Source organism: Naumovozyma castellii, chromosome 1 (genome assembly GCF_000237345.1).
Source record: "Naumovozyma castellii chromosome 1, complete genome".
Lineage (NCBI taxonomy): Eukaryota > Fungi > Ascomycota > Saccharomycetes > Saccharomycetales > Saccharomycetaceae > Naumovozyma > Naumovozyma castellii.
The window spans coordinates 516,210-537,745 of NC_016491.1; the positions used below are offsets into that span (position 1 = coordinate 516,210).

Consider the following 21,536-nt stretch of genomic DNA (forward strand, 5'->3'; position numbering starts at 1 on the left):
AAAAGAAATGAAGAAATGTGAAACACTATGTTAGTAAGAAAATATGATGAAGAAGTGAAACTTAGAATGAACAGTTGTGCGAGTGTTTAATGAGAAAAGTATTAAACGGTAAGATAACCGTAGAAGGAAAGAGGGGAAGTCTAGTAGCAGTGAGTTGAAGAGATAAGAAGTGACAGAGGAAAAGCAAAAGTATAAAAGGAAGAGAAAAGTAGAACTAAATGTATATATTTTATTTTATGCCCATTATTGTAGATTAGTTTATATTAGTTATTATTATTTAGAAGACCAATAGATTCGTAGTTATCAAGTCTAACTATAATTAGTTTTAAAAGATCACTCTCACGAAGCTCATATTTTACATTACTTTTGTAAATGAAAAAGAGGTTCACGAACGATTGGCTAATGAAAATGAATACGAATAGAAACATGATAAGCACATAAACGCCGAGATGAGGTTATACACTAAGATAATTTCGGTGCGGCGCACTCCCCGGGTAATGGCATTGTCAGCTTAATATAATGAATGGTATGTTTGACCTTTACGAATACAACATTTATTTCCAATATTCTAACCCAACTAACAAGCATCCAAAGCACCGATCACATTATATTCATGGCTTCTCAATCGGGCTCTTTCTGGCAATACTTAGCCGGTATCTTTGCAAACTCTGCCACTGATGAGGGGGAAAAAAAAGAACTGGAAGAGGAAGAGGATGATATTTTTGAAAGGGAAGACACTTTAGAAGAGAAAGTAGAGAAAGAGGTTAGAAGGGTATTTGACGAAAATTATAATGAACCTCAATTGGTAACTAAAATACAAGAAGGGACCTGGCTATTCAACGATTATTATAAATGTACTGTTTCATCCAATCCAATACTCACCAATATATGTCATGACATGAAGGCATTAGGTGAGTTTGCATTTATTCCAAACGATTCTCCCGCTGAACCTTCCGTACCCAACACTGACACATCCTCCTCCACAAAGAGGAAACCGGTCCTTATTATCCGTGGACCCTATGCTTCTCAAACACCATCTTTGATTATGTTTGGACAGGAAAATCATCAACTCAACTCTGCAAACTTACAGCCTTTGGTGGAGAAGTATGGAGGTAGCTCTAAAGTTCGTGATGTCCTTTTGGCGGAAACAAGGCACCTTTCTCTAAAGAAGCTTGAATGTGAGCCCAGTTACGATGAGGAAAATGATCAGCCAAGTATCCATTATGATTTTTTTGAAGGTTACATGGATTTGATCCCGCCCGTTTTTTTTATTGGATTTAATCACTCCAGAAGCGAGTTTATATGTGCCAATATGATTTATAACATTTATTTCGACTTAAAGGAGGGACTTGGGGCTCCCACGGCACTAGAAGTCTCAAGAGTGGTAAATAAAATCGATACCGATATTGTTTGGCAATTGCACTCCTATGACTACCACCAGGAAGGACAGGAAAGGTATTTATTGGTCGCAATTATTATACTGGGAAGCATCACATTTATGCTGAATGCAATCTTCACTAATGACGCAAGAAATTGCTTTGAGACTTTGCAAAAATTTGAGTTCATAGAAAACCCACAGGAAAAAAATATTTATTTTAGGTTTGTAAGTAAGGATGCTAAATTAGATCTGATCAAAATAGCCAGAAAAGGTGATTCCAAGGAGAATTGTGCTATGCCGGATGCGCATAACTCAAGGGATAGTTCGGTTTCTTCCATTGATACGATACCGTCATTTTAGAGTCTCAATGAAGAAAACTCAGGGTACTTATTCTGGAATAAACTGGATCAAACGTTTCATTCGTGATCGAAGAATATTTTTTGTGTTACACCTTGACTGATTCAAGTCAGGTAATAGGAAAAAAAGTCTCTTTAGGCAAATGCAAGGACTTTCATTTAAGTATATAGTTATCTACTACGTTCTTATATTCTTTTTTGGCTTTATACTTAGGGAATGAGTCTGTTTAAATTACAACTTTTTATCGAACTACCATTACATTATTGTTTTGACTGAGCTCCACATACAATCACTATTTAAAAGTGATAAGATTTGTGTTCCTTGTCTTGTAGACCAATGGTAGGGTTACTTTGTTCAGTCATTTTTATTATTAATATACAATATTTTCTTCGTGGTTTTTTCTATATAATAAAATATATAATATCTAAACTAATATTTAACCAATACATTCTTTCTAACATTTCTTACCCTTTATATAGTTTTCTCTTTGGGTAGAAATATTTTCTTCACATAGAAACCAGAGATATTCAGACGTCGTCGGATAAGCCTATTCTGATCATAGAATTTTCTAGAATGTTCTATAACTTTTTTGTCAAACTCTAAAATTATTCTTTTCTTTTTGATCATATTCTATATTGTTCTTTTTCATTCTTTGTGGAACAACTTGCTCTTTGATAGACGTATCCTATATCCATCTTGTAGAATATTCGGTTCCAGCAAAAAGCAATGTCGCAATTTTGTTTTAAAAAATATTGATTATGTAGCCACTGAAGACCATTTTTTTGTTTACCTTGGAGTTACCGGTGTTCTCTTTAACGTTAACTTTGTTGATAATAATCAAGCTAATGCTGTGTTTATGTGAGAAAGTTTTATCTTTTATTTTTCTTAAAATTATGAACTTCAATTCTTTAGATATACATCGTAAAAAATAAATAAAAACCCTTTTATGTTTTAAATTGTGAATTAATCTTGAGAATAAAGCTCTATTTTATTTAAAATTACTTGGTTGCTTTTAGGTACATTTTCAACAAAAACTGGTTGTCTTAGAAGACATTCATCCACGCTACATAACAAAAAAAACTTTCCCTGTTAAGAAGTCAGTATTTAAATATATTGCAAAGGGAATGTCTATTCTAGACATTCTTATTTAGCTAAGGTCCCTACACCTCTTAAAAAAAGAAATATTTAGATATTTTTTTAACGTGTCGGTTTATATATTAGTTTGTTTTCAAGATGAGTGACTTATACAACGTATAACAATTTCTTGAAGCAGTTCGAATGCCAATCCATCACTTTTTATACATCGTACTCAAGAGTCAGGCTCTTAGCCACCTCTGTAGTCTCAATGGCACTTTTAAACTCTTCAAAGCTTAGATGTCCATCTCCATCCAAATCGTTCTCCATTATAGTTCTGTCTACAATTTGTTGCAACTGCTCATCATTTAGATTTGACCCAACCATAATCTTTAGTACAATAAATAGTTCCCCGTTAGATATTAATCCATCTTTATCTATATCATATATCTTGAAAGCGAATTTTAATTTCTCATTCTTACTTCCTCTCCCACTAAATATAGATAAACCTGTAATAAACTCTTGGAAATCGACATCACCACTATTATCAGCATCAAATACTTCCATTATACGTCCAGCTAGTGGATTTGCTGAAACACCAGGGATACTCATAAATTCATTTTTATCTATGGAACCTGAACTATCTCTATCCAATTTCATAAATCTTTTCCTTAATCGTTCGATTTCATCCCTATCAACTTTAATTATTAGTAGTATTCTTAGAAGTTAGTAAATTGCGCTCTATGGAGTCATTCTAAGGAGCAGGAGTGGATTTCCTGGTAATTCAATAGATATACGTACAGTTTGTATCCTCGAGTAGATTGTCCACTATTCTAGAAGGAGCAGCACCCATTATTTACGGTTCTTGTAGCTTGCTTAGCGTTTGAACTATTATTTCAGAGGTACGTTAACTTGTAACATCATCCAGTTTTTTATTTCAAGTTGTTTAGAACAATGAAATATTTATTTAATCGCGTCATAAAATTAATTATTTAAAACCAATGAAAACAATTTATATACATATATTAGATGAGCTGTTGAATTCAACAATAAATACCTGGATAATGAAAATAGAGAAAAGCACATATATTTATTTATTTATTCCCTTCCTCTCTTTCTTTGTCATTCGCATCAGAACGATCGAATTGGTAGCCCCTTGCGACACCAGAGATACCCATTTCTACAGTGGCCCCATCATCTTCATAATGATCTTGGTCCTTAAAATCACTCCCCAACCCTTGCCAATGACGAGATTGTAGATGGGACACTGATGTAGAAACAGTACCCTTAATCACAGCACCACCTCTAGGTTTGTGTATTAAATTACCATTTGCATCCTTTATGGTGGTAAATGCTGAAGGTCCTTCCAATTCTAAATGATCTAAAGTTCTTAATGGTCTTGAGTTGCTTACATATTTACCGGTTACTACGTCAAATTCAGGCGCTTCTGATTCACCCGTTGGATTCTTCATTGTCAAATCACCCGATTCCTCGTTTATTTCATTCCCATTACTATCCAAAGTCTTTTCTATTTCATCCAAAGCGACTTGGAAATCAGTGATCCATTTCCCAGTCCAAGTAACTTCGTCCTGTAATGCCATAGTTAATTCATAAGGAGTGACAATAGGTTTATAAAACTCATTCATTTGATCGATAATTATACCGGATTGAGAGCAACCAAGGATACACCAAACGTCTATGGTTTCAAAATTAGCCAATTTGGCTACATTAGGTTTCCCAACAACGAATAGATAATGTTTTTTACCGACAGATTTAATCAATGTGGCAAGTTTGTTTATGGTTTCCTTTGTGTTCCTTAAGGATAAAGTGTTGACTAGGATCCCGATACAACCTGCGGTTCTTGCCACACTCATGAACTTGTAACGTTTCATCATGGATGGAAAGGGTCCAGTAACTATGGTTTGATCTTTGATATCGAATAATGTTACCGATTGGAATGTAGTGGTTAGATATAATAGATGAGGGTCCTGTGGGATAGTAATATGAAATAATGAATAATCTGATTGTAACGTCGCAACATCTTTAATTGGACTTTCCTCTATGGAAGAGGACAAAGAATATAATCGTCTGTTACCTAATGTGAATACCAATTTATCATCGCCAACAGCTTCCATGGAATGCTCAACACCAAGAATTTGAGAATCACCTTCAGCGAGAGCAGTATTGATCTGAGAGTATAGCAGATTAGAATAACCTTCCACTTTCGTCAAGCGGTCAAATAAAGGTTTCATATGTAATGTATAGGGAGCGTTAGTCATCAAACAGACTTTAGCACTCTTATCAGGGAATTCCCTCTTGAAGCTTTCCACGATTGGGGTTAAGTCCAAATGAGGTCTACCCAATGAATAAACCACGGGTAATTTCTGGATAGCATTTAAACAAGCATCTCCAAAATGGACGACCAAATCAGAATTTACATGTTCAGCGGCAACTTCATCTACACAACAGGCACTATATGCTGTATCTGCAAGGACCCAAAACCTTGGTGGCGTTTCCAAATGCAACTCATCAATACGAACTTGTAGCAGCCTGGTAATGATACTGGAATCCTTAATTAATGCGTCAGGAAATTGTAAAGTGATATTTTTGTAAGAAGAGGCTTTCAAAAATCCAATGAGTTCATCAAGAGCGTAGTATTGACTGATTTTGGATTCTAATTCCTCTTGATTAGAGTGAGGACCCAGATAAAACTCACGCTCTTGCCTTAAAGAACTGTATTTCTGAAAAGAGAACTCTTGATCCGTTTGCACAGTAGAGAGTGCCACGGGCACTGGTAAAACTTTGATGTCAGTGTTTGTTTCGATTTCTGGCTCAGGAGAAGTCTCTGGAACTTGAGTGGCAGCAGATATTGGGTCCTGGGACATTGTAGATGGAGCTTGTTGGTACTTCCCTGTTGTATTCAATGTTGTTAAGCCTGAAGAAGTGACCAAAATTTGTCAGCGATTGTCGAAGAAGATCTCATCGCCTTGAAACTTTTTTTGGGGGTGCCACTCAAAGGAAGATAGTAGAATAGCAGGTCCTAGATATCCAAACTGACCAGTAATGGTACAAACTACTAGTATGTTATTATTGAGCGTCACTTACGCTTCCATGAATAGATAGCTCTCCACTGCTCTTGTATTGTTGGCTCAATGGGTTACACAATGCAAAGAATCTTGCGCGCACTCAATTCTTCTTGATCCTTGTAAAACAGGTTCTTCCTCTTACAAAACAACACTGGATAGGAGCCATTAAAGAGATCATAACGGCAAGGAATCCACCTACCAACGAACCGCAATTGATGACTGACAACCACGACTCCCCCAAAGACACCCAGGAAGAAGTAACCCCTGGCATGGAAATGTCACCTATCACCAACACATCGGAATCCCTCAAGGGAATGCAAATCACGGAGGACCCACATCCAGATTTCCTTACCGCTGATGCTGATCTAACTACCGACTTGCCAGACGACACAGAGGTGATTGACTTGATCCATTTGAAGATTACATCGTTAGAAGCCTTGAATTTGTACAGATTCAAGAAACTGACTGCTCTTTGTCTGAGACAGAACCTCATTGAAAGTATCACCGAGGTGGAAGTGCTACCATATGATACCTTCATTGATTTGGATCTTTACGATAATCGTATCAAGCATATCTCGAGTAATGTAAATAAGTTGGTTCATTTGAAGAATTTGGATCTATCTTTCAATAAGATTAAAAATATTAAGAATATAGATAAATTATATGAATTGGAAAATCTATATTTTGTTCAGAATAAGATTTCTAAGATCGAGAATCTATCTACTTTAAAGAAATTGAAGAACTTGGAATTAGGAGGAAACAGAATACAAGCATTGGAGCCTCATGCATTTGATGGATTGGAAAATTTACAAGAGCTATGGTTGGGTAAAAATGCTATCCCTAAATTGATTAATTTGAATCCATTGAAGAACTTAAAGATCTTATCTATTCAAGCCAATAGGTTGAAAAAGATTGAAGGTTTGGAAGAGTTAACCAATCTGGAAGAATTATACGTCTCCAATAACTTCCTAACTAAAATTGAAGGACTGGAAAATAATAAGAAATTAACAATGTTAGATATCACTTCGAACAGAATTACAAAGATTGAAAATGTCAGTCATTTGACTGAATTAACTGATCTTTGGTGTTCATTCAATCAAGTCGATCAATCATTCCAATCTTTAGGGGAAGAATTGGGTGGGCTAACGAAATTTGAAACTATCTACCTAGAAGGGAACCCAATTCAATTAAACAATGAAACTGCGTATAGAAGAAAACTGATGTTAAGTTTGGGCCCATCACTCCAGAAGATTGATGCAACCTTTATTCGTGGTTAATTATTTCATATAAAATATCCACACCTATGAAAACTATATACTAGAAGAATGTATTCTACGTGAACAAGAGATGCTTAAATCTGACGTTTATATATATAATTTTAACTATCAATGAGTTTGGTATGCATTAATACCGGAACTTACGTATAAAGTATAATTACTCATATGTAATATAAGTAAGGACTCTTTCTCACTCTTTTCGTTAAACTGCACCTAAAAGTCCCACTTTTTAATAAAGTTTAACTTGGGAAAAAAACAATGTAACCTTGCCTTATATATGTTTCAGTTCATTTATTTTTATTCATTACGAATTGCTCTTCTCGTGTGACATATTTCCATGCTTTTTCGGTCTCCAGAAATTTCATCCAGATCTATTATGGTCAATTACAACGACTATTAGAAAACAACTGTAACCGATTCTCGAGAAGAAAGTCAACATCTGCCAGCTTTCAACATGCTCAAGCCTAACACGACGATACTACTGTGTCAACTGCGAAATTTAAGGCCCAGATACTACTGTTCAAACGAGTCTGGCCCTCCACCCCCCTCAGAAATTAAAAATATACTAACTGCAACTGTGTCTCAAGAAATATCTAATAGGCAAAAACTATTTACTACAGATCCCATTTCACCTGGTTCCATATTCTTTTTACCTAATGGTACCAAGATTTTCAATAAACTGACCCAGTTTATGAGATTACAGCAGTTAAATCCAAAATTTGGATTCCAAGAAGTAATTACTCCATTAATATATAAGAAATCCCTGTGGGAGAAATCAGGCCATTGGGATAACTATCAAAAAGATATGTTTCGTGTTGAAGGACAGGATATCCAAAAGGAGACGTACGGTTTAAAACCGATGAATTGCCCGGGCCATTGTATAATGTACGCTAAGAACGATCATTCATATCAAGAATTACCACTAAGGTTCTCAGATTTCTCTCCCTTACACAGAAATGAAGCATCTGGTGCATTAACTGGGTTGACAAGACTGAGGAAATTCCATCAAGATGATGGTCATATTTTTTGCACTCCAGAACAGGTATCTCAAGAAATTTTAAACTGTTTGAAATTTATTGATTTATGCTACATTAAAGTGTTTAAATTATCAAAGGGGTACACCATAAATTTATCAACGAGACCCAAGGATCATTTTATTGGGGATCTACCTACCTGGGACCATGCTGAAGATGTGTTGAAGAGGATTTTACAAGACTCAGGAAAATCATGGAATCTAAATGAAGGTGATGGTGCATTCTATGGTCCCAAATTGGACATAATGATTAAAGATCACAAGGGTAAAGAGCATCAAGTCGCCACAATTCAATTGGATTTTAACTTACCAGAGCGGTTTAATTTAAAATATAAAGCTATGGATAATACCTTCAAAAGACCCATTATGATTCACAGAGCTGTCTTTGGTTCTGTGGAAAGATTTCTTGGTTTGCTGATTGACCAAAACTTGGGGAAATGGCCCTTTTGGTTAAACCCATATCAGGCAGTGATTATACCGATTAACACAAAGGAGACAGATCAAATACAGGCATCTAGAAATCTTTTAAATAAGTTAAGAGGTACAGAAGAAATTAAAGATTCGAATGTAGATATAGCTCCAATACCAATGAATAGCTTCCATTTTAACGTTGATATTGATGAAAGAGCTGAGCCACTGGGATATAGAATTAAAGACGCGATTATTAAGAATTACTCATACTTAATAATTGTGGGAGAGAATGAAGTGTCAACAAAAACATTTAGCATACGTTCAAGGGAGGATAGAAAAAATATACAGCACCTTACCGAAGATGAAATATTCAATATGTTTTGCCAATTAGAACAGACTTATAAATAGGACTCTTAAAAGTAATCTTGTCAATAAAAATTTTTAAGAAGTAACGTTAACGTTAAAGAAATTAATAAATATTCAGATATAAAAAAATAAAAGTCATAATGAAATATTTACATGCAGTTATTTTTAAAGATTCACTTCCGTTTCCCTACTATTCGTTATTGATTGGAGTTACTTCAGGCGATCCCTGGGCGACATCAAGATTATCACCATCGTCTGCATTGCTATTATTATTTGAATCCAATTGTTCAGAATACTGTTCTGGATATTTTTTAAAACAGTCTTGCATGAATTGAAATTTTTCAATACAATCTACTCCTTTTGGTTCCTTTTCAGAGTACACAAAACATGCGAATGCTATCTTAAACTCTTCACCGCAAGGTCCATGTGCCATTCCCCCAAGACAGGGACAATCCCAGTTAATTTCTCCAGTATCCGGATTATATGCACCTTCTTCTTTAGCTTCAGTTTCCTTGGAAGTTAACTCTTGTTCTTCTTTCTCAACTATACGCTCTGCTATATTGCCAGTGGTAGATATGTCCCCGAGAGGTTCTTCGAGAGGTTCATCTTTTAATTGTTCTTCCAATCCCTTAGGAAGGGTATTTTTTGCACCGGAAGATTTGTCTGTTGCTTCAGTGTGAATTGTTTCCTTATCATAAATTTTAGTTAAAGTGGGAAGTTCACCTTCTCTTAAGAGCATTCCCTCATCAAATTCATTAGATTCAATATCTATCATGCCAAGGTCATGCGCATGATGAGTAATAACAGAGCTGTCTTCTGGGGTTATTTTAGTTGCCTCAGTTTCTTCAAGATCTGGAGAGCTTACATCAATTATAGATTGTTCTCCCGTTTTCAAAGCAGTTGCATCATCCTTTATTTCATCTTCAGGTGTATACTTATCAACAAATGATTTGTCTTTGGATTTTATTGTCTTTCCCTCAGAGTTATTGCTATTCTTGAGGATTTCATCAGGTACGGGCAAATCTTCGGTGTTTAAAATAGTTATATCACCAGGTATAATAATTTCTTCAAAATGTGAAGAACCAGAATTTTCCAACAAGTCATCCGCTTGTGGATTTTCAAACGTGTCTGCTTCCGTTTCAGAGGTCGGTTGTTCTTTTTTATGCTTTATTAGGTGCTTTGTATCATGTAATTCATTACCATGTGGGTTCAATATGGTTATATCACCGGGCATGTTAATTTCTTCCAAATGGAATCCGGCATCAGAATCATCATTATCATGATGTAATGGACATGGTTTCGTAGTAGTTTTCTCAGCGGGATAGTTTGTCTCAAATTCTTCTAGGTTGGAGAAAACTTTACTCGGCTTCTCTTTATGAACTTCTTCATTAAACTTATTGTCTGCCTTCAGAAAATCATCCAATTCATTAACATCCCTATGTATTGTTTCAGTTTCATCTTCATCCAGCGTCGTGGAAAGAATCAGGTTGACATCCTCCATAGATTCCATGAAGTTTGAATCATCAGTATTTGTTGTTGTTGATGATGATAGTATATCCGTTTCAGCATCACTAATAGTTTCAGTTAGAGGTTCCATTTTTATTTCGTCCTGAGTTGTAAGCGTTGACTGAGGTTCATACTCTGATTGTGGTACAACTTCCACCTCTCGAATAATGGATTCTTCCTCATGCTCTTCAGGTTCAGCAATGTCTTGAGTTACAGATTCTATTTTATGCTCTTCAGGTTCAGCCAATTCTTGCTCCGGTCCTGGTAATGATTCCAATATTGGTCCATCTTGATCCTTCACGCCGATTGGGGTAATTGCAACATTTTCAACTTTCAACGGTTCAACCTTACGATTCTTCTTGGGGCTAATCCAATAAATGACGGACACTGTAACTATCAAAGCAACAGTCAGAGGTGGAATTCTACTAGGGTCTTTGAAAGAATACGACGATGAGTAGCGATAACGACCCAGTGAGTTAATTAAGCGAGGGCGACACGTTCGTTGAGAGAGAAGGTAGCGTGATTTCCATATGGATCCCCCATTCCTGCTAATAAGGCGACCCAACATTAAGTACTGTGGGATAATTGTAGCAGCAGATAGACTCAATGAGTTGTTCTTATCGTTGGATCTTAGCTATGGTTTTGGCTTATTAAAGGTTCTTCCAAGTTGATCTATGTGCGCTATTCCAGAATGGGGTGACCCGGCATTTGTGTCTCTCATTTTTCCATGTTCTGTTCAAATGGAAAATGGACAATTCATGGATGGATGCCTGAAGAAGAGGATATTGATCAGTTCGACCGTATTTGATCCATAAGAAGGTGCTGTAACTTGTTAAGATGAAAATATATTACATTGGTGTCTTCCGTAATGAGGGAGAAAAGGCATTGGAGTTGAGTGAGGTAAAAGATTTGTCCCAATTTGGGTTCTTTGAAAGAGGTAGTGTGGGCCAATTTATGACCTTCTTTGCGGAAACTGTTGCTTCGAGGACTGCTGCAGGTCAGAGACAAAGTATAGAGGAGGGGGAGTACATTGGTCACGTTTATGCCAGAGCGGAGGGGATTTGTGGTGTATTGATCACTGATAAAGAATATCCTGTGAGACCAGCTTATACTCTACTAAATAAAATATTGGATGAATATTTAGTCGCACATACACCACAGGAGTGGGAGAATGTTACGGAGACGAATGATTCTTTGAAGATGAAGGAGTTGGACACCTATATTAGCAAATACCAGGACCCATCACAAGCAGATGCCATTATGAAAGTGCAACAAGAACTAGATGAGACTAAAATTGTTTTGCATAAAACTATTGAAAATGTCCTACAGAGAGGAGAGAAATTAGACAACCTAGTGGATAAATCTGAGTCATTAACTGCAAGTTCTAAGATGTTTTACAAGCAAGCTAAGAAGACAAATTCATGTTGTACTATAATGTAGCGATCTACCCATTCACAAGCAATCGCCGTTACTCATTTTCATTTTAATATATATATTTTAAGTTAATCCTTTGTTTCCATATTGCTATCATCATTTAATAAATAACCAAACATTGTTAACACATCTCGTATTGCAATGAAGTAAATCAAATAAAAAAAATATCGACCCCAGTGAGGATTGAACTCACGATCTTGCGATTAACAGTCGCACGCCTTAACCAGCTTGGCCATGGAGTCTTATTTTTTCTTTTTTTTCAGAAAATAGTGCCCTCCATAACGACAGTTGCAAATCCTAAAACATCTTCAACTATTAACTAAACCATATGAACAAGTTCATTGGTCGAACAAGAGCATCATTCTAATGAAACTTTACCTCCACTGTATAAAAATAAACTGAGTCTCCAACTCATTCGTGAAAATGACGTGTTCCGCACATCCACGGCGTTTCATCTTAATATTATCGGACTTTGTCTCGTTATTGGCTGCTACAATGACACAATCTATAAGGCTCAAGTTCCATTCTGCCGCAATCCTCTTTCTTGACACTACTTTTCCTGATCGAATGGTTTCTCCTATATTGGAGAATTTCTTGCCAAGACTCTTTCTCTTATATATATCACATACTATCGTATACTTTGAAATGTCGTGATGATTATACAATGGCAATATAGTTAAACATGCTCCTCTTCATCAAGACGTCCAAGCTTAAACTTCCAAAAAGGTTATTGTCCAATTTTAGAAAAACATGCATCAGTCCATCAAGAAATTATTCAAGGAAACAAACACAGTCTTTCAGAACTGTAGAAGAATACTACAAAGCATTTTATAAGAGGAAATATGAGCAAACTTTTCTCTGGGGTATTCCCTTCGCAACAGTCCTCACATTATTAATCAATCAATACCACACAACAAATATACAAAACGATGTGAAACTGGAATTATCATCGACCAAGTCGCCCATCTCAACCGACGAAGTCACCAAACATAATTCCGAAAATGATTGCTGGATAGTAATCAATGGTCAGGTATATGACCTGACTTCATTCATGTCCATCCATCCAGGTGGTTCAGACATTATCAAATTGAATGCTGGTAAGGATGTCAGTGCAATATTCAACCCATTACATGCTCCAAATGCCATTGAAAGATTTCTACCACCAGAATGTTATTTGGGTCCCCTACAAGGTACAATGCCCAAAGAACTAATATGTGATCCATATACCCCTGGTGAGTCCAAGGAGGATATTGCAAGAAAATTGAAGTTAAGGAACAAATTGCCACCATTAGAATCCATCATCAACCTTTACGATTTTGAGATGATCGCCTCAAAGATTCTTTCCAACCAAGCCTGGGCTTATTATTCTTCTGGTTCTGATGATGAAATAAGTTACAGGGAAAATCATTCAGCATATAATAGAATTTTTTTTAAACCCAAAGTGTTAGTGGATGTTTCTCAGGTGGACTTGAAGACTGAAATGTTGGGTTCTATAGTAGATGTCCCCTTTTACGCAACTGCGACTGCTCTATGTAAATTGGGGAACCCTGAAGGTGGCGAAATGGATATTGCTAGAGGTTGTGGTCAAGGTGATACCAAGGTTGTACAAATGATATCCACTTTGGCTTCATGTTCCGTGGATGAAGTTGTGAATGCGGCTCCTTCAAAAGATCAAATTCAATGGTACCAAGTTTATGTGAATTCTGATAGAAATATTACAAAAGAAATGATCAAGCATGTGGAGGAATTGGGTGTCAAGGCATTATTTGTTACTGTGGATGCTCCATATATGGGAACTAGAGAAAAGGATTTAAAGATTAAATTCTCCAATTCTACTCAAGGTGCAAAAATTATGAAGACTCGTATGGATGCGGTAGTGAACAATGACAAAGAGGAGGAGGAAACTGCAGATGTTACTGCTGGTGCATCTAGAACTCTGTCCAAATTTATAGACCCCTCTTTGACATGGAACGATATTAGAGAACTGAAAAAATGGACAAAATTACCTGTAGTCATTAAGGGAGTACAACGTTCGGAAGATGTGATCAAGGCAGCTGAGCTTGGCGTTGAGGGTGTCGTGCTTTCAAACCATGGCGGTAGACAACTTGACTATTCAAGACCACCGATTGAAGTTCTGGCGGAAACAGTCCCTATTTTGAAAGAAAGAAATCTAGAGGGTAAACTAGAATTATTTATTGACGGCGGTGTTCGTCGTGGGACAGATGTCATCAAAGCCTTATGTTTAGGCGCTAAGGGTGTGGGATTGGGAAGACCATTCTTATATTCAAATTCATGCTACGGTAAAGATGGAGTTGAGAGGGCAATTGACATATTGAAGAAGGAAATAGAAATGTCTATGAAGTTATTAGGTGTCACTTCCATTAAGGAACTTACTCCCGAATTACTAGACACCTCAAGTTTGAAAATTAGATCAGCTAATCTCCCTCATGATATTCTCTTCGACAATCTCTACCAGAACCCAACGTATATAAAATTCCTAGACGGTGAGTGATTACATACCTTTCTATGCAATTCATCAAATCAATTGGTTTAGTTTTTGTAGTCTAAATGGAGGCGCTAACACAGTCCTTCGGCCGAAGTCTGACAGCGCCGATATGGCCGTTCGGAACGGAATTGAATAGGAATTCCTCGAGAACCCGAACTCGAGGATAATACCCTCCCCCCACGTCCCTGTTTCTGTTCCAGAGATTGGTTCATTTGTCTGTTGCGGTCTTTTGAAGCAATGCCAGGATCTGTGAAGATCACTGCGTGGGGTGATTATTTCCACAACTTGTAATCAATCGGGTTTATGAATAGTAGCCCATGTAGACTACACGCATGTATTTAAACAACCTGAAGCAAAAGGTAGGAGTTGAAGATGTGCTTGCTGTTACCAAGATAACGCAGACTTAGTCACCATCCCATTAATTACAAATAAAAATGCTTGGTGTTTCTCGTCAATGTGAAGTCACTGGGAGGAAATTATTCTCAGGGAAAGTACTTTCAAAGAACTTTAAATATTTGAGTAACCGTAAATACTCATTAGCCACAACAAAGAATGGAGCAAAATATGAATCCAAAAAATTCAACAAAGCTCAATTGATGGCTATCGCAGGGGCAGGTTTGATTGCAACAACAACTTTGCTATATTCCAATTTCAACTCCGAAATTCAAAACGAATCCAAATTGGCTCCAAAACGTGTCATTGATCCATCAGAAGTTGCAAGACATAACACTCCTGCAGATTGTTGGATTGTCATTAACGGTGTCGTTTATGACTTAACCTCATTTATTCCAGTACATCCTGGTGGAGCTGATATTATCAAGTCAAATGCTGGTAAAGATGTCACCGCAATTTTTGAACCTATTCATGCACCAGGTGTCATCGAAAAATATTTGCCACCAAAATGTCGTATCGGTACTCTAAAGAAGCCAATGCCTGCTGAATTAACCTGTGATCCATACACCCCTGGTGAATCAAAGGACGATATCATTAAGAAATTGGAATTAAGAAACAACCTACCTCATCTAGATTCGATTATCAATATCTACGATTTTGAGAAACTTGCTTCTAAGATTCTTTCCAATCAAGCTTGGGCTTATTATTCTTCTGGTGCTGATGACGAAATTTCATACAGGGATAACCATTCTGCATACCGTAGAATTTTCTTTAAGCCAAGAATTCTTAGAGATGTTTCCAGTGTGGATGTCAAAACCACTATGTTAGGTTCCAAAGTAGACGTCCCATTTTATGTTTCAGCTACTGCCCTATGTAAATTAGGTAATCCAAAGGAAGGTGAAAAGGATATCGCTAGAGGTTGTGGTCAAGGTGATACCAAGGTTCCACAAATGATTTCCACTCTTGCCTCATGTTCAGTAGATGAAATTGTCGATGCTGCTCCTTCAAAGGATCAAATCGCATGGTATCAAGTTTATGTCAATTCAGATAGAAACATTACGAGGGATATGATCAAACATGTTGAAAAATTGGGAATTAAGGCTTTATTTATCACTGTCGATGCTCCATCTTTAGGTCGTAGAGAAAAGGATATGAAGATCAAATTTTCTGGTTCTGATCAGGGTGCTAAAGTTATGAAAGAACCACTAAAGAAAGTAGAAAAGAAAGATGACGGTGAGATGTCTAAGGGTGCTTCCACCACTTTATCAAAGTTTATCGATCCATCTCTAACATGGGATGATGTCGTTAAAATGAGAAAATGGACCAAGTTACCAATTGTTATTAAAGGTGTCCAAAGCGTAGAAGATGTAGTTAAGGCAGCCGAGCTTGGTGTTGATGGTGTCGTGCTTTCCAATCATGGTGGTAGACAATTAGATTATTCAAGACCCCCAATTGAAGTGTTGGCCGAAACTGTGCCTGTATTAAAGGAAAAGCATTTGGATGGAAAATTAGAATTATTTGTTGATGGTGGTGTTCGTCGTGGTACTGATGTCATTAAGGCATTGTGTTTAGGTGCTAAAGGTGTAGGTCTTGGTAGACCATTCTTATATTCTAATTCATGTTATGGTAAAGATGGTGTTGAAAAAACCATCGAATTATTGAAAACCGAAATCGAAATGTCCATGAGATTATTAGGTGTCACTTCAATTGATCAATTGACTCCAGAATTATTGGATACTACCAATCTAAAGAGCAGAACAGTGAATGTTTCTAAGGATGTCTTATTCGATACAGTGTATAGGAACCCAACACTTGCTGCTTTCCAGAACGGTTACGATGACGATGAGTGATGATGTAAATAAATGTTAGATTTTTTCTCTATACATAAATTAAAAATATAATAGTTTTAATGTAATTAGCTAATTCATAAGTGAGTGCTATTCTTTCTTTTTAAGTGAAATGATTTTCAACTGTTCACTAAACCAGTTATAAAGCAAATCAGTTTGCAAATATCCAGCTTCGTTGAAAACTTTCGTAGTCTCCAGAACTACTTCTAGCTTGCTACTTTCTTCATCATTCTTGACAAAAGTAACAAAATACTTAGGTTCACATTCCTCGTATCTGGTACATATGCTTATCTTATCATCTGTTTTCTTTTCATTACCCACGTATGTGATTGATTTTTCCACATACTTCTTGAAATACCAGAACAGGGAAGATAATATAATATATGCAGCGACTAACCCTTGCTGATAAGGAATAACATTTCTATGACCCAATTGCTTATCCAATAAGAAACTGACAGCAGAAACGACGACGATGGAATAACCAATATATAATTTAGTGTCTGTCAGTTTAAATGATTCAGTATAGTTTAGTCTCTCAAAAATGGAAGGTAGGGCCTCATCTAGAGTCTTGCTCACTTCAGAGGCAGAATATACATTTACTGGTTTGCTCATGTTTGGTGCTATTTGCCATTTTAAGTCTAGTTGTTCAAGGTAAAGGCTCTGAAAGTTGACAACTTCTTGTTAAATGAAATTTGGCACCACGCGGGTAATTCTATCGCGAAGCTGAATTGTTTACTTCTTCACTGGGCAATAAATGCAATAAGCAGTTCTGAAATAGAAGGATGACACAGTTTTTGTTGTTAATCCAATTAAGATAAGAGTTCTTTTTACTCAATGGAGCGGATAGAAGAGGCAGGAACTAAAGACGTGGATGGCGCAAAGTATAGGCACATATACGGCCAAACTTCGAAGAGAGAACTATATTATAAAAATATTAGAGTGACAAATAATGGCTGGGATTCCAACCTACTTAAATGCAATTCTAAGTTTATCTCAGTGATTTGGAATTCTCCAGGAGGAGGCAGTGGTGCATTTGCTATTTTACGTGCGGATGAAGTCGGTAGGACACCCGACCATGTCTCTCTATTTAGAGGGCACAAGGGCCAGGTATTAGACACTGATTTCGACCCGTTTAATGATTTTAAAATCGCATCTGCTTCTGATGATGGAAAAATTGGTATTTGGAACATCCCAATGAATTATTCCATGAGAACTTATCGTGATAGTGAAAACAAACCAATGGATATACGACCTTCTAAAATATTAAGTGGTCATACTCGCAAAGTGGGGCATGTTTTATTTCATCCACGGATAAGAAATGTTTTAGCATCCTCATCTTTAGATTTTACGGTGAAAATATGGAATATTAAAAAGGGGAAAGTAATAGGTACATTACAACATTCTGATATGGTAACGGCAATGGCATTCGACCCAGATGGCGCCTATTTAGCTACTATAACTCGTAATAAAAAATTAACAATATGGGATATTGCAAGCAAGCAAATTGTCAGTCAAACGAAGTCCCATCAGGGACCTAAAAATCAAAGAGTAGTTTGGTTAGGATACTCAAGGATAATAGCCACCACAGGATTTTCTAAGTCTATGGATCGTGAAATTGGAATATGGGACGCACTAGACTTGAAAGAGGGAACGATTAATAAATTTTATAAGATTGATCAGTCGTCTGGTATATTGATGCCATTTTATGATCTCACGAATAGGATACTTTATGTCGTGGGTAAAGGTGATGGGAATATAAGATGTTTTGAATTGAAAGATAGAAAATTACAACAGTTATCAGAGTTCCATTCGAGAGAACCACAGAGAGGATTTGCATTACTCCCACATAGTTGCTGTGACGTTAAAAAGAGTGAGATAACAAGATGTTTGAAAACAGTTGATGATCAACGTATAATTCCAATATCGTTCCATGTACCAATGAGATCGGAGGGTCTCCTTGATGATGAACCAGAAGATGTAACCTCTTCAGTGCCGATGCTTATAGACGAAGAAGCTAGTTCTACAGAGGAAGAGAATGATGATGAAGAGGACCTCAATGAAATTTCTGTAGAAGAGAGTTCCGAGTGTCAGTATGTTCAGGATACGTCAAATGCAAATGAAGCTAGTCGGAAAAATTCAGTAACAAGCCTTTTCTCCATACTTTCCAACCCTAGCACCAGCCAAACGCGTGATGGCCCCAATACACAACCAAAGAAGAAGAACCGCACTAAAAGAAGTCGAAAGAAATCCGAAACTTCGAGATATACACAAACCGAACCAGAGCAAACACTTACACTATTAGAACCTGACCCAAAGCAAATTATAATAAATCTTGATGGTCTATTATCCTCAGAGCATGAAAACGTCAAAGCCGTAAAATCCATCAACATCGGGGAAAAGAGCACTGCTGTTGATGAAGAAATTGATGAAATGACAGATTCAAGTGAGACTGAAATATTGATATCCATTAAGGTCAAGAAGCATGGCAAAACAGATCGTTCAAGAATTCAAATTGAGAAGCTAACATCTCTGATCAAGAATTTGCAGAAGGGCGTGGACAATCTGTCACGCACCAGCAGCAAAGAGGACCATCGTCTTCTACAGCTAGAGCACAAACTGGACACTTTTATAAACAAATAGAGACACTTATGTAACCACATGTAACACTATTAACCCTTACACAACTTGTTATGGCTTACGTAAACTATAGAAGAAGTCAAAACCAAATAGGGCCGTTTTCCGGGTGACCCAAAGTGTTTTTTTCTTTGGAAAAAAATTTTTTTTTTTCGCAGGGCATCGAAACCTGGAAAACATATAAATAGTTGGATGAGATCCCATTTTCAGATTTTGAATTTATCTTAAATAGTGTCTTCCTTCTTGTAAACATGTTTCAAATATTTGGGCTTGTGTATTTTTCTTATAAATGTGGTGGCTATTTAATTATATCCTTTTCTTGTTTCAAGAACCGTTATAAATAACTTCTGATCCCAACCGATCCCATTCCATACACAAATACACCTTAAAATGGCTGCTGTCAGAGACTACAAAACCGCTTTACAACACTTAGAATCTTTTGAAAGAAAGGATGGTTTATCTGTCGAGGAATTAATGGATTCCCAGACCAGAGGTGGTTTGACTTACAACGATTTCTTGATCTTACCAGGTTTGGTTGATTTCCCTTCTCATGAAGTCAAATTGCAAACTAAGTTGACCAAGAAAATCAGTTTGAACACTCCATTTGTTTCCTCTCCAATGGATACTGTTACTGAAGCTGATATGGCTATTCACATGGCTTTGTTGGGTGGTATCGGTATCATTCACCACAACTGTCCTGCTGATGAACAAGCTGCTATGGTTAGAAAGGTTAAGACTTATGAAAATGGTTTCATTAACTCTCCTGTCGTCATTGCTCCAACCACTACTATTGGTGAAGTTAGAAGGATGAAGGAAGAATATGGATTCTCTGGTTTCCCAGTGACTGGTATGTTAGATTTTTTTTATTACTAATTGATATCCCTACCTATGAAGATTTGATTTGATGAATTAATCCTGAAAATTATTATTATGATGATTAAACCTATAATATAATAACTTTCGTTCTACTGACTGCGATCAAACGATCTTGTAGATAATCTTTTTTTCTGACATTACATTTTTCAGGATTTTTTTATTTTTTTGAACTCTTCTTTAGAATGACATTAGGGATTATACTCTCCTTTTCCAAATTACTTTTTTTACTAACAATACTTAAAATTATTATAGAAAATGGTCAATTCCCAGGTAAATTGTTAGGTTTAATTACCTCTCGTGATACCCAATTCCTTGAAGATGATACTATTCCAGTTTCTGAAATTATGACTAAAAATCCAGTCACTTCTCTACATGGTATTACTCTTTCTGAAGGTAATGAAATCTTGAAGAAGACCAAGAAGGGTAAACTATTGGTTATTGATGAAGCTGGTAACTTAGTCTCTATGTTATCAAGAGCTGATTTATTGAAGAATCAAGATTACCCATTGGCCTCCAAGTCTGCTACTACCAAGCAATTGCTATGTGGTGCTTCCATTGGTACTATCGATACTGATAGAATCAGATTAGCTAAATTGGTTCAAGCCGGTTTAGATGTTGTTGTCATTGACTCTTCTCAAGGTAACTCTATCTTCCAATTGAACTTGATTAAGCACATTAAAGAGACTTATCCAGATCTGGAAGTCATTGCTGGTAACGTTGTTACTAGAGAACAAGCTGCCAATTTGATTGCTGCTGGTTGTGATGGTCTAAGAATCGGTATGGGTTCTGGTTCCATTTGTATCACACAAGAAGTTATGGCATGTGGTAGACCACAAGGTACTGCCGTCTATAATGTTTGTCAATTTGCTAACCAATTCGGTGTCCCATGTATGGCCGATGGTGGTATTGGTAACATTGGACATATTGTGAAGGCCATTGCATTGGGTGCTTCCACTGTTATGATGGGTGGTTTACTTGCTGGTACAACTGAAACTCCAGGTGACTACTACTTCAGAGATGGTAAGAGATTGAAGTCCTACCGTGGTATGGGTTCTGTCGATGCTATGCAAAAGGGTGCTGCTTCTGCTTCTCGTTATTTCTCTGAAGCTGATAAGGTGTTTGTTGCTCAAGGTGTTGCTGGTTCCGTTGTTGACAAGGGTTCCATCAAGAAGTTCTTACCATACTTGTACAATGGGTTACAACATTCTTGTCAAGATATTGGTGTTAGATCTACTCAAGCTTTGATTACTGAAGCTCAGAACGGTAATGTTAGATTTGAATTCAGAACTGCTTCTGCTCAATTGGAAGGTGGTATTAACAACTTGCATTCTTATGAAAAGCGTTTACATAATTAAGAG

General features: G+C 36.7%; 12 protein-coding genes and 1 non-coding gene across 13 annotated transcripts; 8 read left to right on the forward strand and 5 right to left on the reverse strand.

Annotated features, from left to right (window-relative positions):
• Positions 1-523: 523 nt before the first annotated feature.
• NCAS0A02700 (uncharacterized protein) lies at positions 524-1,738 on the forward strand (the record flags this gene model as incomplete). The annotated part of the gene is made up of 1 exon (XM_003673171.1): positions 524-1,738. One exon carries the CDS (start codon positions 524-526, stop codon positions 1,736-1,738), a length of 1,215 nt encoding a protein of 404 aa, XP_003673219.1.
• Positions 1,739-3,031: 1,293 nt separating this feature from the next.
• On the reverse strand, positions 3,032-3,662 carry CNB1 (calcineurin regulatory subunit B; the record flags this gene model as incomplete). The annotated part of the gene is made up of 2 exons (XM_003673172.1): positions 3,032-3,507; positions 3,611-3,662. 2 exons carry the CDS (start codon positions 3,660-3,662, stop codon positions 3,032-3,034), a joined length of 528 nt encoding a protein of 175 aa, XP_003673220.1.
• Positions 3,663-3,903: 241 nt separating this feature from the next.
• On the reverse strand, positions 3,904-5,694 carry DPH2 (2-(3-amino-3-carboxypropyl)histidine synthase; the record flags this gene model as incomplete). The annotated part of the gene is made up of 1 exon (XM_003673173.1): positions 3,904-5,694. The coding sequence occupies one exon, from the start codon at positions 5,692-5,694 to the stop codon at positions 3,904-3,906; it is 1,791 nt and encodes a 596-aa protein (XP_003673221.1).
• A 416-nt stretch (positions 5,695-6,110) lies between these two features.
• On the forward strand, positions 6,111-7,172 carry SDS22 (type 1 protein phosphatase-activating protein SDS22; the record flags this gene model as incomplete). The annotated part of the gene is made up of 1 exon (XM_003673174.1): positions 6,111-7,172. The coding sequence occupies one exon, from the start codon at positions 6,111-6,113 to the stop codon at positions 7,170-7,172; it is 1,062 nt and encodes a 353-aa protein (XP_003673222.1).
• A 454-nt stretch (positions 7,173-7,626) lies between these two features.
• On the forward strand, positions 7,627-9,024 carry MST1 (threonine--tRNA ligase MST1; the record flags this gene model as incomplete). Its single annotated transcript, XM_003673175.1, has 1 exon — positions 7,627-9,024. The coding sequence occupies one exon, from the start codon at positions 7,627-7,629 to the stop codon at positions 9,022-9,024; it is 1,398 nt and encodes a 465-aa protein (XP_003673223.1).
• A 148-nt stretch (positions 9,025-9,172) lies between these two features.
• Positions 9,173-11,056, reverse strand: MIA40 (Mia40p; the record flags this gene model as incomplete). Its single annotated transcript, XM_003673176.1, has 1 exon — positions 9,173-11,056. One exon carries the CDS (start codon positions 11,054-11,056, stop codon positions 9,173-9,175), a length of 1,884 nt encoding a protein of 627 aa, XP_003673224.1.
• A 269-nt stretch (positions 11,057-11,325) lies between these two features.
• YKT6 (palmitoyltransferase YKT6) lies at positions 11,326-11,928 on the forward strand (the record flags this gene model as incomplete). Its single annotated transcript, XM_003673177.1, has 1 exon — positions 11,326-11,928. The coding sequence occupies one exon, from the start codon at positions 11,326-11,328 to the stop codon at positions 11,926-11,928; it is 603 nt and encodes a 200-aa protein (XP_003673225.1).
• A 162-nt stretch (positions 11,929-12,090) lies between these two features.
• NCAS0Atrna4N lies at positions 12,091-12,164 on the reverse strand. The gene has a single exon. It is a non-coding gene; the product is annotated as a tRNA-Asn (tRNA).
• Positions 12,165-12,604: 440 nt separating this feature from the next.
• On the forward strand, positions 12,605-14,434 carry NCAS0A02770 (FMN-dependent alpha-hydroxy acid dehydrogenase; the record flags this gene model as incomplete). The annotated part of the gene is made up of 1 exon (XM_003673178.1): positions 12,605-14,434. One exon carries the CDS (start codon positions 12,605-12,607, stop codon positions 14,432-14,434), a length of 1,830 nt encoding a protein of 609 aa, XP_003673226.1.
• A 428-nt stretch (positions 14,435-14,862) lies between these two features.
• Positions 14,863-16,671, forward strand: NCAS0A02780 (FMN-dependent alpha-hydroxy acid dehydrogenase; the record flags this gene model as incomplete). The annotated part of the gene is made up of 1 exon (XM_003673179.1): positions 14,863-16,671. The coding sequence occupies one exon, from the start codon at positions 14,863-14,865 to the stop codon at positions 16,669-16,671; it is 1,809 nt and encodes a 602-aa protein (XP_003673227.1).
• Positions 16,672-16,758: 87 nt separating this feature from the next.
• Positions 16,759-17,280, reverse strand: SPC2 (signal peptidase complex subunit SPC2; the record flags this gene model as incomplete). Its single annotated transcript, XM_003673180.1, has 1 exon — positions 16,759-17,280. One exon carries the CDS (start codon positions 17,278-17,280, stop codon positions 16,759-16,761), a length of 522 nt encoding a protein of 173 aa, XP_003673228.1.
• Positions 17,281-17,502: 222 nt separating this feature from the next.
• On the forward strand, positions 17,503-19,308 carry NCAS0A02800 (uncharacterized protein; the record flags this gene model as incomplete). Its single annotated transcript, XM_003673181.1, has 1 exon — positions 17,503-19,308. One exon carries the CDS (start codon positions 17,503-17,505, stop codon positions 19,306-19,308), a length of 1,806 nt encoding a protein of 601 aa, XP_003673229.1.
• A 384-nt stretch (positions 19,309-19,692) lies between these two features.
• Positions 19,693-21,533, forward strand: IMD4 (IMP dehydrogenase IMD4; the record flags this gene model as incomplete). Its single annotated transcript, XM_003673182.1, has 2 exons — positions 19,693-20,149; positions 20,431-21,533. The coding sequence occupies 2 exons, from the start codon at positions 19,693-19,695 to the stop codon at positions 21,531-21,533; spliced, it is 1,560 nt and encodes a 519-aa protein (XP_003673230.1).
• Positions 21,534-21,536: the final 3 nt, after the last annotated feature.